The 24,258-nt window shown below is 41.3% G+C and overlaps 1 protein-coding gene across 3 annotated transcripts; it reads right to left on the minus strand.

Annotated features, from left to right (window-relative positions):
* Positions 1-1,022: 1,022 nt before the first annotated feature.
* Positions 1,023-24,248, minus strand: GDAP2 (ganglioside induced differentiation associated protein 2). Of its 3 annotated transcripts, none has more exons than XM_014884191.2 (14): positions 24,110-24,248; positions 22,318-22,561; positions 20,673-20,812; positions 17,234-17,387; positions 15,603-15,691; positions 13,592-13,668; positions 12,377-12,536; positions 10,707-10,857; positions 9,700-9,776; positions 8,968-9,044; positions 8,262-8,401; positions 7,625-7,679; positions 2,714-2,857; positions 1,023-1,812 (listed from the first exon to the last, which is right to left on the minus strand). In XM_014884191.2, exons 2-14 carry the CDS (start codon positions 22,491-22,493, stop codon positions 1,765-1,767), a joined length of 1,488 nt encoding a protein of 495 aa, XP_014739677.1. In that variant the 5' UTR covers positions 22,494-22,561; positions 24,110-24,248; the 3' UTR covers positions 1,023-1,764. The 3 variants fall into 3 exon arrangements, with proteins under 3 accessions (XP_014739677.1, XP_088015191.1, XP_088015192.1); XM_088159065.1 differs by having other exon boundaries at positions 23,968-24,248; XM_088159066.1 differs by lacking the exon at positions 24,110-24,248 and adding an exon at positions 22,720-23,806.
* Between the last annotated feature and the right edge of the window lie 10 nt (positions 24,249-24,258).

The following is a 24,258-nucleotide window of genomic DNA, read 5'->3' on the forward strand; positions in this document are numbered from 1 at the left end:
AGTGCTGAATCAATCACATGTGAACAGACCTTAAGGTGCTCCCAATTATTAGCACTAAGGGAGTTTTCCATTGCACTGGAGTTCCCAGGTTTTAGGAGCACCTTGGATGTGATTATGGAATCACTTAACAACCCTGAGGGACACTTAGAAAGCAAACCCACTTGCTTTTTATAGGTTTTATATACACGACTGTTACAGCCCAGGCAAGTGATTACAGTCATCTGTGACTGACATAGCAACAGAGATCCCAATATGCTGAGGATATGTGCAGGATGAACATGACACTAAGCCAGGAGGCAAATGTAGGAAAGAAAGGGAACTCAGTATGGCCAGTCTTACACTGCACTCCAAACTCTCTAAATGAAAACAGAAAACATGACATGCAATTAGATGACCAAGAAAGAATATTTTCCCTGCTTATCCCAACAGTCTACAGCATCTTCAAACAAGAGAGGGGTGTAATTTCCAACCAGCCCAACAGGCATGAATAGCCACCTTCTAGAATATCTCACAATGACTTCTGCCAATGCTTAAATAAGGTAGTTATTGCAGAAGTGGAAAATGAAGAAAACTGAATTTTGGTAAAGAGAGAGCAGCAGATACAAATCAAATAATGAAAATCATACCACCATTTTCATATTCAGTAGTGTTATGACATTCTTCCTCTGAAGGATTTAATCCTTTTGTACTTGGGCCTGCCATCCCTGATTGTTGTACAAGGGACAACAATTTTCTTTGTCCTCCTCTAGCTTTCCATAGGCAGTCCTGAAACACTTTTCACCTCCAGTTCAAGTAAGCCGTGGCTAAGCTCTCTTGCATATAACAAGTCTGTCAAAAATCGATGAGTGTCAGTGTAACAGGAAATCAGAGGGGCACTGATACCTCCAAGAAACAATCTCTGCCACCAGAGGTTGGTGTTGGAGCCACCATTTCCCCCTTCCCTCCATGCACAGTTTAGGCAGATGGCATCCACTTATACATACATATCCGGCCATGGCAAAGCAGAACATAAACGAGTATAGTTAGAGAAAAGAAACTACAAATGTTTTTCAGTTTTATTCTTATTGGGAGGGTAGTGGCATCCTGACATGGTCCTTCACATCATCCAATGAAAACTGACAGGGACTTTTTCAAGGCTCCTAGCTCACCTAGCAGTTTATGGGACTAAATCCTGGAGTAGTGTTGGCTTGGCTGTAGTGCTTTGTCAGCCTGCAGACATGGCATTCCCAATTCCAGATAGTTTTGCTGGGTCAAGACTAAAGTAATCAGTGCTAACAGAAAGGGAAAGTAATAAGATGTGAAACATAGACCATATGATGAGTGATGTGTCAGGTTGGTACTACACAGTATTTGTACAGACCAGTCAGAAATGGGTATTACAAACAGAGCTGGAAAAGAGTAACAGTTAAAACATGATCAAGTGCTTTTGAAGGATTTCCCAGAAAAGAGAAAGTCTCTTCAGAAAAATAATGTAACAGCTTCAAAAAACAACAGCAGGAACAACAACAAAACAAACAAATGCATCTAGTGATCTTTAAATCAGCTTTTCAATTGGATAAATATATTTGAAACAGTTGTACAGTTCACAGTGGCATAAAGTTCTGTGATTGTTTGAGTGCTTGAAAATATCTCATCAGTAAAAAAATACCAGAGCTGGGGAGGAAAACCCTCTCTCTGAATTCTGTACATGGGTAAATGCACATGTTTTGGCAGGCATCAGGTCATTGTATCCATGGGAAACTGACAGCATCACAGGACTGCAGATCACAAGTCAGGGGATGGAGGATAAGAAGAATAGTAAGGCCCATTTTCCTGCAATGAGAACAGAATAAGCAGTTGAACAGAAGTCTTCTCCAATACACCTTGGTGCAGTGATAGTACCACAGAAGCAGAAATAATTAGGTATTCTGGCTTTGTCTTCCATGAGTACAGTGAGTGCCACAGCTTAACCAGGAGAGGACTCTGCTGGTAAACAGGCAAACACAGGCCTTGGTTTAGCCCGTGTTTTAAGCAGAAAGTGCAAGTTAAACTTTTGCCATTAAGACAAAGCTGTGACAGCAGGAAGCCACGAATGCTGGCATAGCCAGTGACTCAGACAAAGCTACTAATGCAGACACACAGCTCTGGCTACTACTTTGGAGTTACATCACACAGTCTTTGGAATGATTTTGCCAATGCAAGCCATATTCATGCCACCATTTGGTTAGAGACCTGAGGTGCAGAAGGGAAGGGAGTCCTGTAAAAAGGCAGGGCACCTTTCTACTGTTCCACTTTTCCCTGCTGTTTTTTTTTCTTTTTCCTTTTCCTGCATGCTTGTTAGTATGTGGGGCAGAGAAGATGAAATAGCTACTATTTCTTTTTTCCAGCCAGTGTAAGGTACACAGGAGTTAACACAAATTTCATCTTGTCCACAGGCTGTTAGTGTGTTATGTTACAGTTCTTGGCTGAAGAAGAGTATGAGCACATAGGAGACAGCTCTAATGGGAAAGCAGCCTCCTTAGCCAAGCCCTCTGCTTGGGCTGATGCAGACAAAAATTTCAGAGAATCATTACTCACAGAAAAACACAGACTCTCCAGGAACCTTTCCTCTTCCTTCGCCCCATTCTTAAGATGTGGAAGTCAGTCCCCTTAAAGCTCTTGCAGAGCAGAACAGGAGCAGCACAAGAACTGCTCTTAGGGCACAGACCCATGGTGGCCACAGGCAGTCACTTACCCTGGCGTCATACTCGAGGACGAAAGGGGGAAGATCCATCTGTTCTGGGGGTATGGCTGTGAACAACTGCTGAAGGCTTTCCACATAGTGGATTTTGTCCTTTAGCCCTGAGACTGTAAAGGTTGTGAAAAACCATGCTGAGACCTGAAAATAAAACCACACAAAAACCAATTAACAAGGTGCTGCTTCAAAACCTTCAAGTTCAATGTAATACTCCACAGTGAAACAGGCTCGAGTTGAACTTGAAATACTGAAATCATAACACAAGGTCAGGAAGTATGCACCACCAACTACTAGCAAGCAGTGTCTTGAAAGCTTCAAGCTGGTGTTTTCTGACTCTACACTCACTCCCCCCCAAATGCCAGCTTAAGGTCCCTTTCTACCAAGAGTGACAGCTATTCTGCTATTTGTCCCCAAATCCATCAGTATAGTGACATGTTTTCACTCCAAGTTTAGCCAGTTCAGAAAATCACCTATTTGACTCTGTCAGAAGCATTTTCCACCCTTTACATTCAAGTTTTCACTTGAAAGAAAGGCCAATTAGAGTGAAAGAAAGGGAGACTTTCGGCTTTTCAAAGATTGTACTGAAATCTCCCTTCTGCTTTGGGTTGTCTGAGTGAGCTTTGGTTTTACCACCTTTTTTATAAAAGCCTTAATAATTTAACTATACAAGAATAAACCTATTAACTTATTCTACAAGATTTTACTCTAAATATTCATACCTCTGTCTGTTTTGGGTACAGAGAGGATACGGAATTTTTGTTTTTGAAGACCAGTAAGACAGCAATCTAATACTGCTGAGATCGACAGCACAAACTTTACCTTTTCAATCCACCTTCTCCAAAATTACGTACTGTATTATTTATTGTTTATTTATTTTCTACTTCTTTCCTGACAGACTGAAGGAAAAGAAAAAACCTGTTCTACGACCTGCTCATAGTAGGGATCAATCACATGGTCCTGAGCAACCAGCTCTTGCTGACTCTTCTTCAGCCAGGGGTCAGAGCAGATGACCTCCAGAGTCCTTTACAACCTTGACCATTCTATCATTCTGTTTGATAATTTTGCTTTGACGGCAGGAAGTTAACAGGAATGAAGCAACACTGCAAGAAAAGCCTTGAGGAAAGCAAGAGTTTCAAATAAATTCTAAGATTAAGTCAATAAAAATGATCTGCCTGAATATAACGTTAAAGAAAAAGTAAATTCCTAAAAACTGTCCTGGAATAACTGTGTTGCCTCCTCAAAACAGCTTATTTTAATGAGAAAGGAACAGCAAAAAAGAGAAAAGGAGGTAAAGGACACAACAGAAGATTTGAAATCGGTTTATTATTTTGAGGGCAGAATTAGAGATTTATGTTAGCAGAAAGCAGAGAGACAGATCAGATTTTACTGGCATCCATTATTAATTATATTATTCTAACAAGACCTCTTATAAATGACACTAAATGACAGTTTAATGAGTGAAAAATGCCTTCTCAATCTTGCACCAAAGTAGCATGGATTTCAAGGTGTGTTATGAATGACAATCATTAAACATAATTGCTATGGATGTTTAATGTATAAAAGCCTAATAGGGGATATTTTTTCAGCCATCACAAAAACTGCTGTTGGGAAAAGTGCTTTTTCTTTTTCCCCTCCTTCTTTTCTCTATACAAGCCACTGTAGCTTGACATCTTACCCAGGAACACAGAGAGAAGGGAGGGGGCCAGAAATGTTTCTGGAGAATTTTTCTATTACTTCTATTCTTGATAATCACAAGTTACAGAAACAGTAATACAAGAGGAGCTATTTTCTTATTAGTAACAGGACATGGAACCTTAAATTAAAACAAATCTCTGCTAATTCACTGAAAGTAGAGTAAGTTATACCAGACCAGCTAAAGAAAGTTAAAAATCTAGACATCCGCTGAAGTTTCCCTTAATTTTTCTTGTTCTGATATTCTAAATCTAAATAAAAGGCTGTCAAGATCACTCTGCCAAGCTATAAACCCACATAAAATGTATGAGATGTCTCCCACAAAAAACAGCAACACAGATTAGTTGTGTCACTAAACTCTTTAATCTGGACATACCTCAAAGAGAAATTTACTAAAATATGGGAAATTTTATTCCAATTGGAAGGATCTTGTGTAGAAAAAAAAGTAAGTGATTTGCAACAACCTTTCCACTGGTATCTGATCTCAAGAAACTGCTTTTAGGACCGTTATAGAAAAACAAACCAAAAATTGTTCATGATAAATACAAGGAGTATGATGATTATGAATATCTAATTTGAGTCATTGGGTATGTTTCAGCTTTGAAAAATTCTTGATTCACAGCCAATTAATGAAAACAGAATTACTCTGGGTGAGACTGTTTCAGATCCAGCCATTTATAGTTCAATTTAGAATACAAGTTCTGAAAAAGTTTGTTTGGAGAGCTCTCAGAAGAGGGGAGCTGAGAGGATTCACATAAAAACGCCTCCAAAAGCCCTTTATTTATCTTTCAGCAGCTTTATCAGAAACAAGCAGGAGGAACTTTGCAAGCAAGAGTACAAAGGAACTTGTGATGGCACTTCATGGGTATCTGGATCTGAGGCCCAGCTGTGAAGTGCTCATGCTGCAAGAGCCACTCCAACCTACAAAACTTTTGATATCTGTACTATGATTTCACGACAAGCACAGCTCCATTTCATAGATCACAAGAAAACTCAAAGCATGAGGAAAGGCAGGAGCACTGTGTGCACAGTGGCTCACCCTGCTTCAATTACTCTGAGTTTTAGGATAACTGCTGAACCTTCCCCCCTGCATGCCAAACTCCATATATGCTAGACAGGCAATTACCCTCAGAAAACATATTGTTTACAACAGTTTCATACATAGAAACCAAACAAAGAATCGTTGGCACCATCAAGTACATGGAGAACTATGCTGGTTTTTCTAGGGATATATGATTTTCCGAAAGACATAATGAAAAGCCTCTTGATCCCTTTCAGCCCATAAATAAGCAAAAGTGACTCTAACAGATGGCAGCCATCCAGTGTGCCAGGATTCAATCCTGCTGTAAAAGGGACAATTTATACCAAACATTGAAGATCTGTGTAGGAGGGTGATGTGTTTGGGAAGCCACATAAATGCACAGGCCTTCCTCCTGAATTTGAGGCATGGGATATTTCCTACTACTTCTAGGGAAGGAAGTAAGTGATCCAAGTAGGAAGACGAATGTGTCAAACAGTTTTGAAGAAATTTGAAGCTTTTGAGCTAGCAATCTTCCATGGGGACAAGAGCCCTGAAAGAGCCAAAGAAAGGAGGAGAGAGAAAAATCATTCCCTCTTAACAGCCATCTTGTTCACCATGCTTTCTGCTGCATATTCACTGTCATGTTTCATAAGCTGACAGTCCATGCAACAACCAGAAGCAAGCCTGCTTGCCTTCCAGTTATAGAAAAGATTGGCAGAAAGACATGGATACACATTCTCTTTTGCCTCCAGCTGTGCTGCCAGAATAGGATACAAACCAATACTATTTCCAGCAAGCTAGAGAATTCTGTGTCTCTCACCCTCCCTGCTTCCCACCAACCATCTGCTTCGCCTACAGATCTGTTGAGTCCCACTGCAGTCTCCAAAGGGACAGACAAGATGACAACAGACACCAGTGAGGATGAGTTGTCATCCTCCAAAACCAAAAAAAAAAGTTTCTCAACTAAATAGAAATGTATAGAAAAGCAGTGAAGTGCTGCTGAGAATCTAAAACACTAGTACTTCCTAGCTTCAGCTGTTCCACTCAACTTTGTGACCTTAGTAACGTTCTATGCCAGCTCCTACATTTTTATGAGCATCAGAGCTGGAAGCTCTACTTCTAGGACACAGACCTCTGATCTGCATCCTGTAGCAGTAACTAATAACCTAACAGGAACTGGAAGCTATGCTGTTGGGAAGCCTCAGTCTAATCTCCGTAAAAACAAGGAAGCTCCAGGACTCATGGTGTCCCAGCTGCGCACAGGCAAAGAAAGGACTCTTTGGAAATTTAGCGGTCAAAAAAAATTCTTGCTAAACATGTGCAAACAGATGTGTTTTCCAGGCATATGATTTTCTCAAAATTGATTAATGTCAACAAAAAGCAGAATAAACACAGAGGTTAATCTGATGTGAACATGGAGGATCAGATTTTTGTTTTAGTTGGACAAACAAAAATTCTAGGAAGGGCTGCTGCTTCCACTTAGTTCATCTGAAGTACTCATACTGCTGCAACAGGAGTAGTGGATGTGAAGTCCAGAAGGGAACCAGCTCCATCTTCTGTTGCCCTACACAGATTCCAGCCAAGGGTACTAACTTAGTGCATGACAAGTTCAGGTTTATTGTCTCCTGATGGATTAACAGATTTTTTCTGCAGTCCATCAAAGGCATTCTTCTTATCTTTCTTTGCTGCTCTCTACTCTAACCCTGACTAATCTCAATGCTGCCTGAGACTGCTCTCTGCCCTTCCCAGAGCAGCTCTGAGGTGACACACAGGACACATGTGATACCGCTTGTGATGCAAGAAAAGGTGAAATATCCCGGAGATGGACTACACAAAAAAGAATTCCCTGAGTGTTTGGTCATGGTTTGTCACCCTGCCAGCCATATAGCAGGAAAAATGACAAGATGTTTCCCTTTGAAAGAAACAAGATTCAAAGCTTCCACCTCTCTCTGGTAAAAGCCCACAAAAACCAGGGCACAGACAGTGTGCACTGCATTGGGGTTCAGCTTATCACAAAGGCTGGAAGATTGCAGCTAGATCACAGATGGGATGAATTTCAAGTTCTGACTGTGGATCCAGAAGATACTGCCTAATTTTGGGAACTTTGTATATGTCTCCACATTCTTCATGCTACAGGCTTCATGCTACTCCACCAACATGCAAGATACATTCTTCTTTTGTAAGATTTACCTTACCTTTGAACGAAATGTTGGGTGGACAAAATACAATGCCTTCAAGTTCCTCTTGTACCTGGTTTAGAGAAAGAAAAAAAATATTTAAAAGTGAATTCTAACTAAGGTCACCTACACAAGCCAACTGTCAAAAGAGACCGTTTTTCTTAAGTGCCTGCAATGTTATTTTACAAAGTTAGATCTAATGTAGGGGCAGACACTAAAACGTAAATATAAAGGGAAAAGGAAAAAAAAAAGGCAGAAACAGTTATTTTTCAGTTAAAGACATCACAGCCTTCAGTCTTTCAAGTAGGAAGTGAAAGAAAATTAAGGACAAATTATGACCGCCATTGTTACCCAAACCTCTCTGCTCACAACCAGCAACACACTTTAACAAAGCCAGTCCCCAAAAGCTCCAGCTCTGGATTGTGAAAGACAAGACAACAGGAGTGCCTCCCTAACAGTTTCCAGAGGGAGATTGCAGAGGACAGAACTTCTGGTTAAAAAGATGGACTTGAGAAGGAAAGAAAACACCTCATTTTTCTTCTTGCCTTTGTTAGTTATTTAGGTCTCTCTCAGAAATAAATGAGAAACCAGATACAGGGAATAACAAATATTGGCATAGCACAGAGGAAGATGTTATTTTCCTATTGACACTCACTTGGCATCAACAACATCATAGAGTTTCTTCAGGAAGTTAGAGTCTAGTTGATTGTAATCATTTGTGAGTGTATGGAAGTACACCAGAACATATTCCTTCACTGCAATATGATCCATGACATGGATGAAATACAGAAGAGCCTAAGGCAGAAAGAAACAAAATTTATATTTGCAAAGAACTCTTTCTCAGTTGTATTACATCTTAATATACTTCCCTTATTTCATCTAAAAATCAGGCATCATGAGGCTGGATGGCATTACATTTCAGCTACAAATGCAAGGCCAACATCCCAAGTCTTCAACCCCACTGTAACAAACTGGAAGTCTTTTGTTTATCTGACCTCACAGATGAAGATACATTCTTGCTGTTTCCCTGAAAAACTACATCCAACTCATTACGTTTCACTCTTCACATCATGGCAGTTAGGGAAGCAAGGTAACTCTCCTTCTTCTTGAGGAGAAAAAAGAGCCCATGCTAGCCCTGTTTTTTCTAAAAATAGCCTCATTGAAAAGTGTCAGCCCAATGCACACATAGCTCTGTAAGGGTATATATTTTCATCTGCCTATAAAAATACTTTCTAGTTAACATCTTAAGCCTTCTACAAATGATGTTTCTAGTATTAACACTGAACTATCCTTATAATCAGACTTTTCCATCCAAAACATTCATATGTAACCAACGCAATTCTAGTTTTACAAAGCTTTACCTTTTCCATGTCTATCAATGTTACAGGGATATTTCTTCCAACCACCACCATCACAGTGCGGCCACAGTTATCTACACCTACAAAAGAAAGAAAGATGTCTCAACTTCTCTCAGTCATGCCAGGTTTTGTAGCTGGGTCCTTTCAAATCAGGGAGAAAGAGCCTCGATCAGAACTTTCGCAATGCATCTGGTTTCCAACAGAGGAAATATGCTTAGCTACTGCTCTCACTATACCAGTTCTACCTATTCTGATACAAAACCCCATGTATCACATCTGAGAAATTTAAGGACTGCAATTTCATGTTGCCCGAATACTCCATATTTACCTAAATATGCAATAACTACAGGGGTTTTACTTCAAAAAACCCTTCCCTTGCAATTCTACCACCAAAGCAAAATTCTTCCTGGAAACCAGGCTCTGAACTCCAATGCACAGATTCCAAGACTACGCCTCATGGACCTCTTGCAGCCCACAGAGCCTTGTCTAAGGCAAACAAAAGAATAGAAATTTGCAGCTACTGAGCAGAAGGTATCACACAACCTTGGTTTTTGCACAAAGATCGAAAGAAGCTCTGGATTTTCATGAAGCCTAAGAGCTCAGCCAAAGTGATGAACAGATTTTCTCTCCAGAAACACAGCTATGCTTTCAGCATGACCTATTGTATATGCAAGTCCAATGAAAATATTTTTACTTTAAGACAACATAGATCAGTCCTCAGCACCCCAAACTTACCTGTCTGGTACAAAGCTTTAAGAGAAGCAATGTCAGAGAGGTCTTCAGCTCTTGCCTGACACAGCCAGCGATTATAACTAGAAAGTCAAAAACATCTGGTCAGATCTAATTTTCCTTCGGATTAGCAGCCCGCTAACATATATACAAGACTGAAGAGGTATATGGAAAGTGAAGGACAAAACAAGCTTTTTCTCTCTGAGCTCTCTCTGATGTTGCTGTTTTCTGACCTGATGGAGCAACTATCAAGTTTTTAAAGAAAGAAGTGTTAGTTACACACCTAATGATTTTCACTTGGGCAATTAATCTATATTAATATGTATCAACTAGTAACTATAGTGGCATTACATTTAGGCTTAAAGGATTTCAGAGGTCTTTCCATTTAAATATGTCAGTGTTTAAAAGATAGAAAAAAAAAAAGAAAATTTCCCTTAAAAGCCTAGATGTCAAACACAACTATGCAGCAACCGATTTCATGAACAACTGGTGAACAGCTTAGTGCCTCATCTGACAATACAAGAAGCCAACAATGAGCCTCGAGAAGTGTCCAGCATGGAAATACCTTCTAAAGAATTGATCATGCATGTTAGGGTTACCAGGGCAGGGAGGGGAAGAAAGCTTGAGCCTTCTTTTGTTTATTAAAATGGAAGACAAGTGTTTTGCTATTTGCGCAGAGCCTCAGGAACAAGTGGGCAATATCAAAAGCAGGGGATCCCACTACAAAAAGTGACTACAAAAAGTGACAACAGTGACATCTCGTGGCAAACAGGTAAGGCAGCTGGCTGGATTCATTGGGTGTGCTAAAGGGTTCATCACAAGCTTTCCTTTTCCTCCAACCTTACCATTCCTTCCTCCTTCAGGCCAAAGAGGCTACTACATCAATCTAGGGTGACATCAGGCTTTATCTGTATTTGCTGCTAGAAGATGAGGCTTTACAGGTAACAAACCCATCATTCATAAGGGTTGGCCCTAACTAACACAAATATTTACAGGCACAAACAAATTCTCACTTCCTCTGATGCTGTTTCTGCAATGCTGCCTCTGACAACTGTCCCTGAAGGATGAGGCGCCTCTGTTTATCAACGTCTCCCTCCATGCGGGCAAAAGCATGGGACCCAATGAAAGACAAATCTGCCTCCAGACCCTCTTCATCTGAAGCATCTGCAGTAAAAACAAAGATAGTACAAACTGTTTGGGCTGTGTACAGGACAGCAATGCTGCTGATGAACTGGTACATTTCCCAGTGAAACAACACAGTCATTATGCTACAGATGAACACAAAAACACCCAAGGTACCATGATGCGGCTCTGATACCTCACCAGATCACAGCAGGTAGTTGAGAACCACTCCCATAAAATGTAGGTTTGCCTGGAAACTAACTGGGAAGTCCTAGTTATCAGCTCATAACAAAGGGTTTACTCTCCTGAAAAACAAGTTTTGAGAGAGTGATTTCAGCTTTACAGGATCCTACTTGAGCTTTACAGTCATCCCACTTGTCAAAAGGGGAAAAATTAGCATGCAGAGGCACAGATGCTGCAGCTTTATTCAGTTTAGAAGCTGTACTGTAGAAAGGGCTCATTTCTTGTATCACTGACACTTGCTGAACAAACGCTGTAGTGATCTGAGTGTAGCTATTTTTATAGTACTGTTTACAACACGACTGGGTGATGAAATAGAAGAACACAGGCTCACTTGCTGGTGACAATACCAGAATGCTCCACTGAATTGATGTCATCCAGGCATGTTGCTAAGACTTCCGAGACTGTCTCTCTGGGCAATCTGGACAGGAACCAAGATTCCCCTTTTAGCATGACATGCTATAGTAGCAATGGAACAAGAGTGCAGGATTCCACTATACAAATTCACTCTTACCTATGCAAATCCAGTAATCTCACAAATTATTAGCCAGTGGTTGAACACCTCACACGGATCAGCCACAGTAGCAAATATCAAATATTCAGCCTTATTCAGTCAACTGGCTATACAAAAGCAGAAACTTGAAATTAATTCCAAGTTATCTGCTTTGGATAGTTTAAGGATGTGAAACTTGCACATCACTGCTTAACAAGTAAGGCAGAATGTGTCTGCTGTGTACATGTTTTGCTACATGTATCTCACCTCCGACCCTGACATCTAGGCAATCTCTTTACAAACAGACTTCCACTGAACTTTGATAGCCACCTCCAGACACTGATCTCTGGGTTCCTCTAGTTATTTTATTAGGGAGTTTTTGCTAGTTTTCATTGCCCATCTACTAGTTGGATGCACTGTATTCCTGCTGTAACAATAGAATCGTATAACTTGAGGCAACATTTACTAATACATAAACAACACTTTGCTAATACACAAGACAGATCATTAACCATAATACCTTTTTCAGTTAGGGGCTGCACAAGATTCTGCAAAAACACCTTCAAAGATCCTACTCACTTCGGGGAAAAAATTTACAAAGGAATGAACTACCCATCTCTTCCACCAAGAAAGGAAAAGACAGAACAGCTCTACTGCAGTTACTGCTGGGGAACACAGGAATCCAATGAGGCAGCTTCAGAACTGGAATCATTACCACCTGACTTAGGTGAATTGAGGTAGGAAAACATCTCTGTCCTTCCTTTTCTGTTTTTCCCACTGACTTTCTCACAGAGAGATGCTTAGTCCAAAGTCCAGTTCCAAACTCACCATCTGGAATGCCTGGCTTTTCAGTAATCCTGATCTGCCGCTCTGGTACTACTGGCTCCCCTTCTGCATTGCCAATATCTGCAGGGAGGGAAGGCAAGGATTGGAGCTCTTCTTCCAGCGATCTCGGAAAATACAGAGGCAGCAATTTCTGGTAAGTGGCCTACACAAATAAGAAAAATGTGTGAAGGGTCTATCACGCATCCGTGCTCTTCATTTAAACAGCATTTGCCTTTGTAGCAGAGAACTTCTCAGCAGTTTGGAGGCAAAGTACTGCCTCCCTCAGTGGTTACTTTGGGCTGTAAGCTGGGAATACTTTATCAAGTAACCTTGATAAAGGTTAACTTTTTGGGGTTTTTTGCCACACTGGCAAATGACTTTGAGAGGGCTTTGCTAAAACCTGCATGAAGTCAGGTAGATTGCAGATACTTTGGCTTTGTAATGAAATTAAAATATGCATAGGCAACAGATTTCAGCAAATGTTGCTTATGTTAAAATCCACCACTACACAAATCACCTTTAGTGATCTACCTGGGAAAAAAGAAAAAGCACCAACCAAAGAAGAAAATCCCTCCTCACATGAAGAAAAATAGTGAAAATCTCTATAGAATACATTACTTCCTGGGTCCTCTCCAACTGATTAGCAGTTTTATGACCCCCAACAAATTAGTTATTTTCCTTATCCATGTTCCATAGAACCTGAACACAGCGTGCGTGTTCTGCACAGGAACAAATTCAATGTACAAGGAAAGTCAATATTCAAACTCCCTGCATCTCTCAGAACACGGATCATGTCTAGTTTGCTTTTCCAACAAGCCAGCAAGCAGTGTTTCAGATCTTGGTAGGTGATCTGTAGGGATGCTGAACTGGCCCTCTTCAAGCATATTTTTGCGTAAGGAGGCAACTGTGTGTGAGGAATTTCCTTTCTTGCTAACAGATAGCATCCAGCACAACTGCAGGCTATCACCTCCCCTATTGCTCCCTGTCCACAGCTCAGCAATACAGAAGCCAGATGCAGAAAGATTCTCAAGGTGTCCAGAGTGACTGCTAAGAGTGTGAACAGTTCTGGAAAAGAGGCTATGCTAAGAAGGAGACAGAAGGATGCTGCCAGACCAAAAGTCTATGTGATCTGAAAGGGAAATCCAAATCCAGCTTTACTGCTGCAGAGAAGATCAATCATGCCCAGGAATTTTGGTGGAATGAATGCCAAACAGATACCTCTTCAAGCTCAGAGACAGCAAACACCACCTTCTCCAGAGTCTCTCCATGAACCTCCAGAAACCTCCTAACTGTGCCTGCAAGGAAGCAGATTAAATGTAGTTAGCAAAATGGAAGGAGAAATATACACACACAGCTGCAAGTGAAGAACTCAGAGTGCAGAAGAGAGATACACCTCTCCTCATACCAAATAGCTCCAGAGGCTGTAGGCAAGTGTGGATTAAGTGGTGGTTTAATACACCAAATGGGTTGCTGGGCATATTGGAAGTTCCATCTCCACTCTCTCCTGATGCTGACTTTAGAGAAAGACATAAATAGAGAATAAAACTCTCTGATTTCAGCTTACTAGTCATTCCTTAGACTGTGAAATGTGATTCAATGGCCCTGAAAAATCAAGCCAAATCCTTCCTTTAGACAGTCCTGCGCAAATTGCTAAAACCAGACTTTCTTAGAACAAGTCACTGTGCCCTAAGTTATCAGCAAAGTAATATAAGCAAGCTACAGCAGATGCTAGTTCAAGGCAGGCTCAGCAACACAAAATCTCTGGCGTCAGTGTGCCAAACGGGCATATAAAAATTCTATTTGTAAATCATGAGAGAAAGCGTCCAAACAAATTGGTTGGTATGGTAGTATTTTATCAAGTAGCACACAGAGAAGGTCTCTGAAGGTCTTCTCTACAACAGAAGACAGCAATAAAAGGAGTTATCTACAGAGAACACTTTTGTGGGAGTTGAAGAAACAGCAGAGGGAAAAAAGGAGCTATTTTCAAATGCTTCCTGTGTACTACTGTACACAAATTCCTGTGCAAGTGCGTTGACCTGTGATATTACTTTACACAAAAAATGCAGTTGTGTAGTTTCACAGCAAACAGTTCTGAATGTATGTGAACATGTGAAAAAGCCAAAAGAGATGGTGGAAAGTAGGAACCAGTATATAAGTATATATACAAGTGTATATAATATTCTTGTTTGAGCATTTTTCTGTACTTTATTTTCAACCTAGGATGTTTTCTGATTTGTTTTCAGTGGTCTTCCTTTTTTCCATAATATAGTTTCCTCTTGAGCACAAGGAAATTTGAAAACTTTTAGTAGTGCTTTTTAGTATGAATTTCCATAAAACAAATAACAAGCATAACAACCATTTCCCCTTGTTTGTTCTGCACTGGCATGGTTCGATGGTTCTTATTCTGGGAGACAGTGAACAGCTGATTCCTTTTTGCCATTTCCATGCCACTCAGGAGTTTACAGATATCTATCACACTCCCCCTCAAGTCAGGTATATTTCAGTCTGAAAACGTCTTGAGCTCATTTCACGATTTCTTGCCTTTTTGTATTCTTGTTGACCTCCTCAACTTCCCTGTCTACTATATTCTTTTTGAATGTGCAGCTTTAAAGAGTGAACAAAGCACTGACTGACTGTACAGCATTCTTAATTTTGCTGTGTCTTACTTAGCTTGCTGTTTTGAGTTCTCCGAGCTGTTGTTTCCATGGAACTATTATCATCTCAATGTTTTTCTGCCTATAATCAGCCCATCATTTTGCATGCGAAGGCAGAAGCCTGTAGGAGTGGGTCAGTGGGGGAAGGATATAATTTTGCATTTGGATGTGCTGATGACACTAAAACAACAGATGAAATTCACTGTTGCTCGAGTCTGCCTATAAGTATTCAACAGTAAAGCCTCATCTTGGCTGTTCTGAACAAATTTCTATATGCAGCAAACTCCCACCTCACTTGTAGCATCTTTTCCAGGTTATAAATTAATATACTGAAGAATGCAAGTTCCAGCAGAGATTCCCACGGATCTTTACTGATGAAGTCCCAGGGATCCTTACTGAGAGAAAGGATAATTTGTTTTTATCTTCCATTTTCTGATCAACTATGGATCCAAGCCTTGTCTTTTTACAGGCTCTAATGAACCACAGACCCCTAAAAAAATGTTTCCCCATTTCAAGAGCAATCTGTCAGAGTGATCTGCTCAGATCCAGTTTATGCTGTTTGCCAACACACTTACGCAGTGCTATGTGGGTGGCATCCTCCAAGGGGTAGCATCTTTTCAGAGTGTTAATGACACAAAATCCTACGGAGCACATAGCCTGTTCCCTGGAATCCAGAAAAAGAGAAACAAATGAATAGACAGCCAGGTGTGAACAGGTGCCTGTCAGGACAATAAGAGAGCACCATGAATTTCTTCCCTGGTTCTAAACAGCAGTAATCCTCTTTCATATTTTTGCAGGAGGATTCTTCCATGGCAAGATGCACACACCATCATTAGGTAGAGAAGGAGAGAACCAATTATTCCCCACTGCTTCCTCTGGTGCTTGTTTCCAGATTTCTCCTTCTACCTCATTACCTTACCTTCTGCCTAGCTACATTGTTCCTACAGTTCCTCAAATCCTGAATGAAGTTCTTCCCTCAAACTCCCTGCAATCCTTGCTCAAAATACTTTTGTTCCTGTTTAGGACTGACAGTAAGGAGAAGGAAGGAAAAAGAAGGTGCTCTTCATTGCATACACACTCCTGTTTCTTCACTCAATTAATGATTTTGTTTTGTTAGAGGTCTGGACACAGGCCAAGGTGGCTTACTCATCTTAGGTATGATTAGACAACCATCAGAATGGAGTGACACATACTTTAAGACCAGTAAGATGCTTTTAGCACTGAGCCACATTTTCAAAAGAGAAAAGCAGAGCTGTTGCCAACAGTAATCAAAGGAATTTGAGCAAGCTCAGAGATAGTAGACAATTTCACAAACATCAAAAGGTAGTCTAGAAAACAGATTGACTGAAAGACATTCAGTAAGCAGAAGTATAAGAATTTTAAAATAGATTTTGATGTGTTTCAATCCAGGCCTGAATTTGCTTGTAACTTCTGAGGCAGAACAAAACTGGCACATGCTAAAAACCATAACTGTAATCTTGAGTATGAAATAGTTACTATTGTACTGTAACACAAAATCCAATCTTGGAAGAATTGATCTTCCCAACCCTAAAAAATTGTTAGGTATGCTTTCTGACATTGCTCTTGCTCAGGCATATTTTGTGACTGTTACCACTACAACAGTTGTCACAGGAGAAGAACAGAACACAGAAAAATAGGAAGAAAAACCCCTGCTAGTTAAGAGGAAGTAGAAAATACCGCAGACGAAAGGGGAAAAACTACAAACCCAGCTGCTGCAACTGTAGATTTAGAAGTAACCTTATACTCTGACTCAGAATTTTAGCTGTCCATTGTACAAGGGCAGAGAAACCAAACATATGATCTGACAGCAGTCAGATCTGCCTGTGGGTGTATCCACATGGCTGCAGACACATGTGAAGTTGCTGCTAGAGCAAGCTTATTTAAGACTTGTTGCAGCATAGAACCCAAAGCAATCATTAATGTTTCTCCTTTGAGGAACTGAATGCTGCACAGCTCTAGCCGTTTCACGACTTGAACCAGCCCAGATGTCTCTGCACATTTTATGTACACCACAGCAGAGATAACCAAAGGCATGCAGCACACCACGAAGCCACTTGTGCTCTCATGTCCTTAACCAGACTTAGCATACATGAGAAGACATTCATAGAGGTGAGATCTTTGTGCAGAGCCGAGTTTCCAGGACAGCTGTGGCCCAGCTGGCCCCCCCTGTGTGAGCTGTGCTTACTTGGCGAGCTGCAGGACGTTGCGGTAGCAGCTGTACAGGGAGCTCTCGGCCGCTGTGCGGTACCGGCTCTTGTACTTGGGGCCCACCGTGTGAATGATGAAACGTGCAGCCAGGTTAAATCCTTTCGTCAGCTTGGCCTCGCCCGTCCTGCAGCCTGGCATAAATAAAACATGAGGGGAAGTGTACATGTCATGGTAAGAAAGCCAGAAGTATTCAAGCCTTCCACTTCATACATGGGCTTTGGTATTTTAGACATCAAATATTAAGGATAGCATCCTATCTCATACCAGCTGCTTAGCACCTAGTCAGGCTGAGGAGGTGATAACTCTGCTTATTCCTCTCAATTTTAAAACTATGCATATAAGAGCTAACCAGATATTGCTAGAAATTCTGTCTTAATTGCAGTGCTTACTACACTACTTACAGAGCAAAGGAAGCAATGATTTAATAATGTGCAGAGAACGGATGCACATACATACAGCTAGCAATAAAAAGTCCTTCTGAATTTAACAACTTGGTTTGGGGAGACCGCTTTTTGGATAAAATTACTACAAGTCTCCTTAATCAAACGAACCGGTCCTTGGCAAAGCTATTAAAACTGAAGAGATAATACACTTGTTTAATTTATGCTCCCAGAATGAGATAGCTTGCTTTGTTTTGCAAGTTTCTTCATGTCCACAAGGCAGACATATGATCCTCATGCAGCTCATACAATCTGGACAGACTAGTTGTCTAGTCTCAAAGAAAGGAAGTTCAAGCAATACATCTAATTGTTTCATTCACAGCACCACCCAGTTACAGACTCTAGGAACAGATTCTGTGTTTGAAGTGTGTTTTTCCTTCAGCACACAGAAGAAAAGTCTGCTCAACTTCCCCTTCTTCACTGAAATCTAGTCCACTCCAGTTCTGAACAGCTAAAGTAGTACTTCTAGTCTCTCTCTTTCCCTGACCTCAAAGACAAGTATTTTCTAACCTTCTTCCTTCTGCTTGTACAGCTGCACTTCTGCTTTCTGATCTGACTGAAAACCAGTATTTTCATTGGATTAGCTTTCAACCTGATCTTCTTTTAGGTTGCTGGTGCCCATAACCTGGGAATGAGACAGGAAGAAGCAGCTGCAGCCATCCTTCAGGCAGCAGTGCTGCAGGAGCTTGACTTAAGCTGCCCATTGAGAACAGGGACGCCCATCTCTCCCACTCTACTCTTTCCTCATAGCCCTCAGGCAAGCTATCAACATGTATTAAAGCATATTTTATGGGAGGAGACACTCCAGGTTGAAAATGTTCCTTGCCCAAAACTTCAAGCATATCTTTTTAATGGGAACCACACGCCGCCTTGAAGCCAGCATCTTGTAAAGTTTTTTATCCAACAAATCACATCATTAGTTTCTATAGACCTCCACCATGCTTATTCTGGGTTAATGAAAAGGAAGAAGACACCATACTAAAACTAAGCATACTCTTCTGAATTCCTGCACAGCCTCTAAGACAGCTCAAGAGAGCAATTAAATAAGCACAATATGGAAAAAGTAAAGCCAAACCCAAAACAATGTATCAGATATCAAGTTATTTTTCTTCTTCTGCACCTTACAATCAGTGAAGAGCAAGCAAAGGCCTGTAGAAAAAACTTCTAAAAAAAAATAATGAAGCAAGTTTGATTGAGGTATAGTTGTGAATTCTGCAGGGAAACCAATAAATTCAGGGAAGCAGATGTAGCATTGGTAATCTAGGAGAGACCTAACTGAAAATACATTTTACAGCTTTATAACATAGACCATGCATTTTTACTTTTTCAGCACAAACGTTCTCCAATGAAAAAATGTCAAGGCTAAATGGAAAAGAGAGCAAAAAGGAAGCAGAGGTGACAAATGAATCCTAAACTGATTTCTTAACTAAGTTTTCCATCCACTTCTGCTACTGTGACAAATACACTATGGGTGCTCAAGTGCCAAATCTGTAACCCAGCCTCACTTTCCTCCTCCACACAACATGTCAGTAGGGTGTCACAGAAGAACTGATTTCCATAAAGCTCTTGGAACAAGATTAAAAGAGAAATGCCTTCATAGGGAGTTGTAAACCTGCAAAATGCATTACAGGGAGAAGACAAAAGTGTTTTCACTGTGGTAGAAGATGCAAAACTATGCATAACTCAGCAGGTAAAAGGCTAAATTTAAGAAGCTGAGCACAACAACTCCCTACAGAGCTGACAGATCTCTGACTTTAGGACTCCTTGAAATGCAGTCCCGCTCTTCCCACCTCTCAGGGCACACAAGAAACCCAAGTGTATTTTAGAAGAGTTCTGGCATATATAGTAGGGTCCTAACTATTCTAGAGCACTGATGGTATTTTAATTTCCACCTACAGCACACTGAATTTTCGCTCTTTTAGAAAATAGTTACTTTCCATCCTGTTTTATTTCTAGGTTGCTCAAAAAAAACCCAAGCTGAATCAGCAAAGGATGATTTTATAGAAACAGGATTTCTATTAAATTATAATTTAAGCTACTGAGAGTTTATATTAGAAATTTGGCTCTTCTGTATCCATTTTGTAACGATGTAAGGAGATCAAGCTGTTATGCAGAGTGAGCAGTACCACACAGAGACCTCAAAACTTAGTTCAGTACCATAGTTCCTAGAGATGTGAATTTTTATCTGTAAACCATATTAGACTTCTGTATGACCTTGCGTAACTATAAACTCTTGTTTGTCACATACAAAATAAGGAAATTCTTATTCCCAGTACGTGTTAGATGAGGAAAAAAAGAGGCTGAGTATTCTTTTCCCATTATCAGCAATAAATTTTGTTAATAAAGACTCTAGGGAAACCTCATCCATTTCTAGAATAGCCTTGCATTAGGGCTGCTTTTGTAGCTTTCCAATAAAGTAATTTGTTGTACACAAGAGACAAACGAACCAATCAACTTAAGAAGTCACAAAGACCTTATTTAGACACGCAGTGTTTTATCAATCCATCTATTATTATCATATCTTTCTGAAAGATGGTGTGTATATTAATACCCTGAAAGAGGATACACGAAGTGCATGACAGAATCCACTTAATTTCTTCACTGGTGAACTTCAGTTTCTGTCTTTCAGACATATATACACACTGAACAGGATAAAATCTCAAGATGTATAGAACAGGTCCCTTGAGCAAAAGCTCTGATAAGCTAACTGCTCAAAGTGGCTTCAGATAGCAATGGGAAGTATTGTATCACAAAGTAAGGGCTCATCAACTAAAGTATCTGCAACAGACTTTCAATTATCTATAATGTCAACAGCAAAAAGAGACTAGATTTGCAGGTGTTTCCCCCATTTCCTTCATGTTAATACCAGCTGTTGGGGGCTGGGGGAAGAGCTACCTTTTTCGCTTGTGCCCCAATGCTTTGTACTATGCAAGGACAGGAGATTTCAATAAGATAAAACTGTCTCTGGCCACTTACCTTTGAGCTTCTGGAGCTCATCCTTCAGGTCAGGCCCAGCATGCATGAATATACTCTCAGACACTGGGTTCTTATCTGTGAGAGTCTCATTGCTGGTGTTTACGATGGCCGTGCAGTTCAGTAATGCGACATCTCCTTTCCTGAGGAAACAGTTTATCGCAGTCTGAATGTACAACTAAGCAAAATATTCTCAAATCAGTGCTGACAAGCAAGGAAATGTTGAGTTACAGGAAAAGCATTAACAGGACTCCAGTGCCCATAGAGTGTAATGTACCCTGATGTGCTCACCAAGCCGAATCATCTTTCGGCTCTACCTGATGAAGACAGGCTGCATGCAAAACATCAGCTCCTTAAAGAGTTCCAGCCTAAGCAGTAACTGAGGGATGTTTGTAGAAAAGACAGTGCTGTAGCTGTATGTAGGGCAGCTCAGGCAGCAAACACGCAAAGAAGCTTGTTAAACTGATGGACTGTAACACTTCCAAAAACCCACATATTTTCTCTTAGGGATAAGAGTACAGTCTTTGTGTACATTACTTTCAAAACTTAACCATTTTTTTTCAATATACTTCTTTATTTTTGCAGACAGACTATCCAGGGCACCTTACAGCTGCTGTTCCTCAGACCACTGTGGATGTAGAGTGACTGCAGCTGGACAAGCTTTCTTCTCCTTGGTTCCCAAATTTTGAACCCTCAAGTGGATCATGTTCATTCTGCTGTCCAAAGATCAGACATGCAGAAGATAAACAAGGCACAGATGCATAAGAGACAATAGCGTAGCAGAACTTTGACCTGCTTTTTCTCACAGCAGCAGCCATCAGGAATTTTGGGATCAAAGAGCATAGGAAGGGAAATAAAGATTCCCACGAACAGAGAGGAACGAAACTAATGGTTGAAATTCCACACGTTTTTCCTAAGCCGTAAGAGACGTTTAACCTTTTACTCCTCTCTTTCTTTACTTAATTGAGTTCAGAAAAATCCATGAACAGTCCCATCTCCTGCATATATTAACCAGGAAGAGATTCAGGTTGATCCCTGAATCTGCATCCCTGAGAAATCCTTCTCCCTTCACACTGATTAAGAGTTATTAATCTAAAGAGCAGGCTCAAGTATCTATGTTACAGGAAAGAAACACTGGTGGAGTAAGTATAGCACACTACACTTTATCAATAGATTTTGGAAGAAAGTCATGGAGACAAAACACAGAATGGAGGAAGGAGAGGCAGGAAGAGCCAAAAACAAGCCACAGGAAAGAAATACTGATTTAAAACAGAAAAGTGAAGGCAGAATAACACCAGCAAATACAGGAAAAAACTAGTAGAGAGCAAACATTTTTTAAAATAAAAATTTCATATCCATGTGCCCAACTAGGTTTTGATACTAAGCCTTCAGTATCACAGTAGGAAGTACAGCTCCAGTCTGCTCCATCAAGGACTGCCTATGAGCACAACCTATGGCGGAGCAAAATCCCAGACTTTCAAAGTTATAGTGAACAAGAAGATTATTTTCTTCCCAGATCTGTAATATTTGATTCAAGAAAAGAGGATTTAGAGGCCTTATTCTACAGCAGTGATCATTACATGAAGATATGGATCCTGCAGTAAATGGAGAAGTGACGACTGACACACAAGAGCCATGCTGAACTTACCACAAGATTATTTTTTCATTGATGTCTTTCCTGTATGGAAAAGGTGATCTAACATCAACTCGAGCTTTTTCAACAGAACTCTGGTGGCAATCCAGCTGCTTGGCCTCATAGGCATCACTCCAGCCTGGCAGGCTATCAACATCCACAAACTGGGAAGGAGCACCCAAGGGATCCATGGAACGGACGCAACTCCCTTCCTCTGCTAACTTGTCACACTCCAATTTTCACTGGAGTCTTCCAAGTGCTTTAAACGGGGAAAAAAAAAAATCAAACCAGGTCACCAGCTGTTCACTGAAAGTAATTGTCCCGTGAAGCCAGACCTTTCACAAGACTGCAATGCAATAACAGCTAGCAGACAATAGAAAAACACATTTCCTACTCAAACACTCCCTCTTTTGTTACCTGTATGCAATAACGCCATGCAGACACTCGTAGTAAGACAAACCTCTTCCAACAATTCAATGTGGAAACATCTTCTCTACTAAATTGATCCAAATGACTTGTGATCTTGAATTTTAGAAATAGTGAGAACAAATTCCCAAGTGCAGAGAGGAACTGTCTTTCTGAAAAGTATTATTTCTTTATCTAGACAAAAAGCAAATTTGTAGTGGGGAATGTATAATCTATTCTTTCAGAGAAACTGGTAAATACTTATATAAAAAAAGAAAAAAGACAGAGCTCCCAAACCACAATGTCCCTAACGCCCCAAACCCTCAAACATTACAGACAAACCAACAAAACCCCTCCCTCTCCCCGAATAATACAGCCCTTGCAGTTCAGTGAATTCTGAACTACTGCAAACGAGACTTACTGTCACATAGTTCTCACAGTCATGCACTCAGGCACAAAACCCCTTTACGCAAATCAGTTTTGCAAGAAAGAGTAAAGCTGTAAATTTGAACACTGGCACAGCGAATTTTAAGACTGAACTCTGCCATCTGACTGATTTTGAGATAACACTGGTTGCTAGATGAAGGCTCAAACGTGCCAATACTCACTTTTCAGCTTCCAACAGGCAATGCTTTGGCTCTTGATTTCCACAGTGACTACTGAACTGTAGTGAATTAAACTAGCGCAAACATACCACGTATCTTCAATTTGCCACCTACACACCTACTACTTAACTCCTTTCGCAGGCTCATAATTGATAATAATTTAAAAACGATCGCACTCACAAGGAGTAATTGTGAAACGCAACTTACTAAGTACATTCATTAGCCAGAGGAAAACAACACAACAAAACAAAACAACCAAGCATCCAAGCTCACACTAAGAGGTAATTTAGGCTGACACTAGGACAAAAATAGCCGCAAGAGCATCTAAGTAAGATTTTCGCTAGGAGGAAAGACAATGAGAGAGAAAGGCAAGGTAAGCGCGCTACACTGGCCCCAGCCGAAGCTTGTCTACAACAGCATCTTCCCCCTGCTAAACAGCCAAACCAGGGGTCTGGCCACGGCAGCAAGAAGCAGGCGCAGCGGGGCGCGCAGATCTCCGGGGTATCTCCGGCACGATCGCTGCCGGGCGCTTCCGCGGCGGAGGCGGCCCCGAGGGGTTGTCAGGCTCGGAATGGGGCACAGAGTGCTGCGAGCGGGGGCCGAGGCCCCAGCGCCCGGGACGCACCGCCGTGCCCGTATTGGGAGGAGAACCTGCCTCTCCCGCCGCTCCCGTCCCACGTCTCGCAGCTGGGATTCCAGCACCGCACTCCGCCCAGCATCCAGCGGCTCCCGCCCGGCTCCCGCCGCGCCCTCCCGGCGCAGGCCGGGCTGTGCCCCCGGCACCGCACCGCACTCACGGGCACAGCCGGAGAGCCGCCGCCAGCCCCGCCCGGACAGAGAGTCCCGGTCGGCGCCGGTCTGGGGACATCACCCAGGAAAGCTCCGCGTCTGCCGCGCTTCCGCTTCCCTTCCCGGGCGGGGCCTCGGGGCTGCACTGGCAGCCGGG

Source organism: Sturnus vulgaris, chromosome 2, assembly GCF_052056855.1.
Source record: "Sturnus vulgaris isolate bStuVul1 chromosome 2, bStuVul1.hap1, whole genome shotgun sequence".
Lineage (NCBI taxonomy): Eukaryota > Metazoa > Chordata > Aves > Passeriformes > Sturnidae > Sturnus > Sturnus vulgaris.